This window comes from Zingiber officinale, chromosome 7A (assembly GCF_018446385.1).
Source record: "Zingiber officinale cultivar Zhangliang chromosome 7A, Zo_v1.1, whole genome shotgun sequence".
In the NCBI taxonomy this organism is placed as follows: Eukaryota; Viridiplantae; Streptophyta; class Magnoliopsida; order Zingiberales; family Zingiberaceae; genus Zingiber; species Zingiber officinale.
Window position 1 is genome coordinate 1,583,579 of NC_055998.1, and position 5,808 is coordinate 1,589,386.

The 5,808-nt window shown below is 45.2% G+C and overlaps 2 protein-coding genes across 2 annotated transcripts; both read left to right on the forward strand.

Annotated features, from left to right (window-relative positions):
• Nucleotides 1–1,946: 1,946 nt before the first annotated feature.
• On the forward strand, nt 1,947–2,966 carry LOC122001933 (fatty acid desaturase 4, chloroplastic-like). The gene has a single exon (XM_042556932.1). The coding sequence runs from the start codon at nt 1,947–1,949 to the stop codon at nt 2,838–2,840; it is 894 nt and encodes a 297-aa protein (XP_042412866.1). The 3' UTR covers nt 2,841–2,966.
• A 617-nt stretch (nt 2,967–3,583) lies between these two features.
• Nucleotides 3,584–5,561, forward strand: LOC122000712 (polyubiquitin). Its single transcript, XM_042555144.1, has 2 exons — nt 3,584–3,665; nt 3,949–5,561. The coding sequence occupies exon 2, from the start codon at nt 3,949–3,951 to the stop codon at nt 5,320–5,322; it is 1,374 nt and encodes a 457-aa protein (XP_042411078.1). The 5' UTR covers nt 3,584–3,665; the 3' UTR covers nt 5,323–5,561.
• Nucleotides 5,562–5,808: the final 247 nt, after the last annotated feature.

Below are 5,808 nucleotides of genomic sequence, written 5' to 3' on the forward strand. Positions count from 1 at the left end.
GATAAGAGCAGTGTTCGGCTAAACCGAGTGGAAACCGAGTAAGCAAGGCCCCTGATCGGAGATGAAAGTTGCAAATAATACTAAGGGTCCTGTTAGTTGGACTTGCAATCTTCTTGAACTAGATTTGGAGGGGAGACTTATGATACGGTGATAAAGGTGGACCCCAACAAAATTGGGTCAAAATGGGAAAGACCGGCTAATGTAGTAGTCAAGTTAAGAAGAGGTAAAAGATACAAACAATAGTAGGGGCGTGTCTAAAAGGGCCACTTAGTCGGTCGAATGTGAGTGTCCAGTTGAGCCTCCTGCTCAGCTGGACTTTGTGTCTCAACCCAGGTTAGGCAAGCCAGTCTCGTTGCGGAGCATTGAGTAACCCAACAAAAAACTTCAGCCGATGGAGGATGTGAGTCGATCAGACACTCTATTCCTTTATGGCTAAGGAAGGACTGAGTGAAGACCGAATCATTGGTGGCGACCCATAGGGCTGAGTCGACGGTCTCCCTGAGTGACCGCCGGTTGGCCTAATATGGGTCACATGTTCTCGCCATATCTTACTCTTTTGTAAGTTTGTACTACAATGGATATAAAATATACTACAGGTAAATTGTACTTTAGAAACTTCTAGCCATCAAATCATAATTTAGAAGCTTTTAGCTCATTTAAGGAAAGATGTCAAAAGCACTTTATGACCTGTCCTTTCTTATGAACGCTTTGGTAAGCATGCAAATGTTTTGAGATACATGTATAAATATAACAATGACATTATAACAGGGGGGTCTTTATTCACTGGTGAAGGTATGTGATGCTCTATAATTTTACATGCTTATTTGTTGTTGTTCGTTTTTACTATTTCCTCTTCACATACCTATCATTGATCTGAGTGTCGGAGGGCCAATATCGGGGACCCCTTCTCAGACCCGACATTAACTCTCTTTGTGTTATTAGATAGCATGGAATCTTCATTTAGTTAACAGGAGAGTCATGTCCTCAGTTCATTGTTTTCATCGATTTCAGATAGGATTAACCTCTATGTGTACTTTTTTGATTTATCTAGGTGACCGGTATTAAATTTTCATGGGATAAGACTGACTGCCAACTAAAAAAATAATCATATTTAGTAATGAGTGATTTCTATATTTTTTTTTCAAAATAAGTATTCTAAAAATTGAATCAAATAATATTAAATTATATTTTATTTTTCATAACTTTAATTATTTGATGATTTATAATCGCCAACCTTAAACCAAACACACTATTGCATTTTTTTTTTCATTCTAGCTTCGTTTAATATTTTTATTTCTTATTTTCTATATCCTTTTATACTGGCACATCAACCTCGAGATCTCTATAAAACATCTTAATAAAGCAGCTAAACACCTTACAACCCTTAATCCTTCCGTCATTTAAAAAATAATCCTAAATTTTTTTTTCGATCTGAATTTTTTATTTAATATTATTACTCAAGATAAAAATTTTATTGACATAAAAACAAAAAATTAACATTTCGTTCCTCGGACGTGTAGGCCATCAACGGCGAGTCTGTCTTATATTTTGATTTATAAAATATAAAATTACATATATAAAATACTCATAGAATATTTATTAAATATGTTAACATGATGATGATATTTAAAATTCAATTAAATAAAAATTTGGAGATGTAACCCGCTTCGCAAAAGGTCTCCTCCCTCGTCCAGCCGCTGCTAACCTCGTCCACAGAAGAGAAGGAACGGCCATAAAACACCTACAGATTTGTGTGGCTCATCTATCCTGCCGTCGGAGCTGGGCGCTTCATCTCCAATAAACTTCATGCAACCACGTAATCTCTTCCACCACCACAACCCGCCCCTTCCACTGCGATCCTACTTGCCGGCGGCGCCGCTAGTTATCCGCCATTTTGTTCAACAACTTTAATTTCTCGGTTCCCCCGATCGATCAAAGCCGCCAATATGTACACCCTCACTCCACATTCCCTTTCCACGGCTCCTGACGCCTTCCGCCTCCGCCGCCGCAGCCGCCCTTGCCGCGCCGCCATCGCCACCCGGCCCTCCACCACCTCTCCTCACCACACCGACGACACTCCCATGAAGCCTACCAACGTCGCCATCGACGACCCGACGTCCCTCCGCTCTACGTGGTCGCAAAAAGCGTGGGTCGCCTCCGGCTTTGTATCCATTCTCACCCCCTTGGCCAAGTCCGCCGTCGCCGCCGCAGACTCCGGCTCGGTCTTCGAGCCGCTCCTCGCCGCTTACGCCGGCTACGTTCTCGCAGATCTCGCCTCGGGAGTCTTTCACTGGGCCGTCGACAACTACGGCGGCCCCTCCACGCCGGTGTTCGGTTCCCAGATCGAGGCCTTCCAGGGGCACCACCGGTGGCCGTGGACGATCACCCGCCGCGAGTTTGCCAATAACCTACACCCGCTCGCCCGGGCCGTGATTTTCTCCGTGCTGCCGATCGAGGCCTTGCTCGACGTCACGGAGGCCGGCGCGGCGGCGCACGCGTTCGTGGGAACGTGCGCCGGGTGCGTGATGCTGAGCCAGCAGTTCCACGCGTGGGCGCACGAGAAGGCGAGGCGGGTGCCGAGGGCGGTGGCGGCGCTGCAGGCGGCGGGCGTGCTGGTGTCGCGGCAGATGCATGGGGCGCACCATCGACCGCCGTACAATATTAACTACTGCATCGTGAGCGGCGCTTGGAACGGGGTGCTGGACGAGTACAAGGTATTCGAGGCAATGGAGATGATCCTCTTTTTCAGGTTCGCAGTGAGACCGAGATCGTGGAGCGAGCCGCGGCCGGAGTGGAGAGAAGAAGAGGAGGAGGAGGCTGAAGAAGCGGCGGCACTATGAACGATCTAGCGAAGATTCGAGAATCGTGAAGCATATTCTTTCGGGCCGATTTCCGTTGCCGTCGATGGAAAGAAATGGGCTTTATTATTAAAATTAATTATTATGGTAATTTTTAAAATGCCTTTAATATTAAAGAAAAAGAAATAGAAGATTTTATTTATGGTAATGCGCACTTGATTTTTTAAATTTTTTTGTAAAAATATTTACCAAATTTTATGTGCTTTCTTTCCTTAAAAAAAGCTGCCGGAAAGTGGAAACCAAGATATTATATGGGAAGCATGCGGTTTAGGAACCACAAATATTTATGGAATATTCAATGAAATCTGTATCGATAAAAATAATAAAAATAAATAAAATAATATCGAAATATGATCCTAGTCGGCAGGCAGACGCATCGGGATACATCTAGAAAAATTGTAGCTAACGGATGAAACGGGCCCGGATTAAACGCCGTTAAATTCTGGGCGAGAGAGAGGAACTAGGGGACGAAAACGTTCCTTAGTTTCGACGCTGTTTCATGCAGGGCGACGCGTACTCGGATTTTGGTTGGGTCTAGAAACGTAAGCTCCCATACAGAACGGAGGGTAAAAACTTGGAAGAGGAATTTTAGTAAATTTTAAACGACGCCCAGAAATATCAAACCGGCCAGCTGTAGAATACACATCCAAGCCTCATTGGTGACCCGTGCGGTAATCTCACCACTCGGTGATCATATTCGTTCAAATCGCTATAAATACGGTCTCTTGGGTTGCAGACCAAACCGTGTATTTGATCATCTCAACAAATCAACAGGCTCTCAAGGCTCCTTTCTTCTCTTCTTTCAAGGTATCTTTCTCTAGTTGTTCTTTTTGTTTGGTTTTCTCAATTTCTTTGCTTTGTTTTTTCTATTTTCTTCTTTCTCGATATGGCTTCGATATGTTATTGTTCTTTTTTTTTTGTGTTGTTTCTTCTTGTATTTCTTTTTCTGATTCATTTATTCTTTTAGATCCTCTTATTCGATAACTCAAGTTCATGGTATTCTCTGCAATTTGTTACACGGATTTCTATATTTTTTTGGATAATTTTTGATATGTAATTTTATGCTAATCCTGTTTGAATCATCAATCAGATGCAGATCTTCGTCAAAACCCTAACTGGCAAGACCATCACCCTTGAGGTTGAGTCTTCTGACACCATCGATAATGTAAAGGCGAAGATCCAGGACAAGGAAGGGATCCCTCCGGACCAGCAAAGGCTGATCTTTGCCGGAAAGCAGCTCGAGGACGGCCGCACCCTCGCTGACTACAACATTCAGAAAGAATCCACTCTGCACCTGGTGCTCCGTCTCCGCGGTGGCATGCAGATCTTCGTTAAAACTCTAACCGGCAAGACTATTACTCTTGAGGTCGAATCCTCCGATACCATTGACAACGTCAAAGCCAAGATCCAGGACAAGGAGGGCATCCCCCCAGACCAGCAAAGGCTGATCTTCGCCGGAAAGCAACTCGAGGACGGCCGCACCCTTGCCGACTATAACATTCAGAAAGAATCCACCCTCCACCTTGTGCTCCGTCTCCGTGGTGGCATGCAGATCTTCGTTAAAACCCTAACCGGCAAGACTATTACTCTTGAGGTTGAATCCTCTGATACCATAGATAACGTCAAAGCCAAGATCCAGGACAAGGAGGGCATTCCCCCGGACCAGCAAAGGTTGATTTTCGCCGGTAAGCAGCTAGAGGATGGCCGCACTCTGGCCGACTACAATATCCAGAAGGAGTCTACTCTCCACCTTGTGCTCCGACTTCGTGGTGGTATGCAGATCTTTGTCAAAACCTTGACGGGAAAAACCATCACCCTTGAGGTCGAGAGCTCCGATACAATTGACAATGTGAAGGCCAAGATCCAGGATAAGGAGGGCATCCCCCCTGACCAGCAAAGGTTGATTTTTGCCGGAAAGCAGCTTGAGGACGGTCGCACTCTGGCCGACTACAATATTCAAAAGGAGTCCACCCTCCACCTAGTGCTCCGCCTCCGTGGTGGCATGCAGATCTTCGTCAAGACCTTAACGGGCAAGACCATTACCCTCGAGGTGGAGAGCTCAGACACCATCGACAACGTGAAGGCTAAGATCCAGGACAAGGAGGGCATTCCCCCGGATCAGCAAAGGCTCATCTTTGCAGGTAAGCAGCTCGAAGATGGCCGCACCTTGGCCGATTACAACATTCAGAAGGAGTCTACCCTTCACTTGGTGCTGAGGCTGAGGGGAGGGATGCAGATATTCGTCAAGACCCTCACTGGTAAAACCATCACCCTGGAGGTAGAGAGCTCGGACACGATTGACAACGTTAAGGCGAAAATCCAGGACAAGGAGGGGATCCCACCGGATCAGCAGAGGCTCATCTTTGCAGGGAAGCAGCTGGAGGATGGCCGCACCCTGGCGGACTACAACATTCAAAAGGAGTCGACGCTTCACCTGGTGCTCCGTCTCCGCGGAGGCCAGTGAACCGCAGTCCTGCTTAACGCTACATATGGGTCTTTTGTTCAGCTCCAGATGATCAGTGCCCGTATAATATTTAGTATGTTTGCCTTGGTCTGTGTTTGTGCCCCGATTCTACAACTAGTTATGGTTGGTTCGGAACTATGCTATATTTCTCGTTCCAGTAAGTAGTGTGCGATGCAGCTATGCATCGAGAATAATTCAATCTGTGCTTTATATACATATTGTTTCTGGTGTTCTTGTTCTGTGTCTGGATTAACATAAATAATTTTTATTTCTGATGCCTGTGCTAACAGAAAAATAAATCGGTGTTTATATTCGTTTGAAGGACGATCGAATCATGAAAGCAGCTATTCCATTGAAAATATTGCAATGTTTTTCGCTCCTCGTTGCTTAAATGGCTCTTTTTGTACTGGTTCATAACCATTGTCCTACACGTTTCCCAATTTACATCGTAAATTTGAAAAAATGGAGCATAGATATTTTCAGAAT

What these genes read in the sequence shown, in the direction of transcription:
- LOC122000712 (XM_042555144.1), top strand. Translation starts at nt 3,949, where the DNA reads ATGCAGATCTTCGTCAAAACCCTAACTGGCAAGACCATCACCCTTGAG.
- LOC122001933 (XM_042556932.1), top strand. Translation starts at nt 1,947, where the DNA reads ATGTACACCCTCACTCCACATTCCCTTTCCACGGCTCCTGACGCCTTC.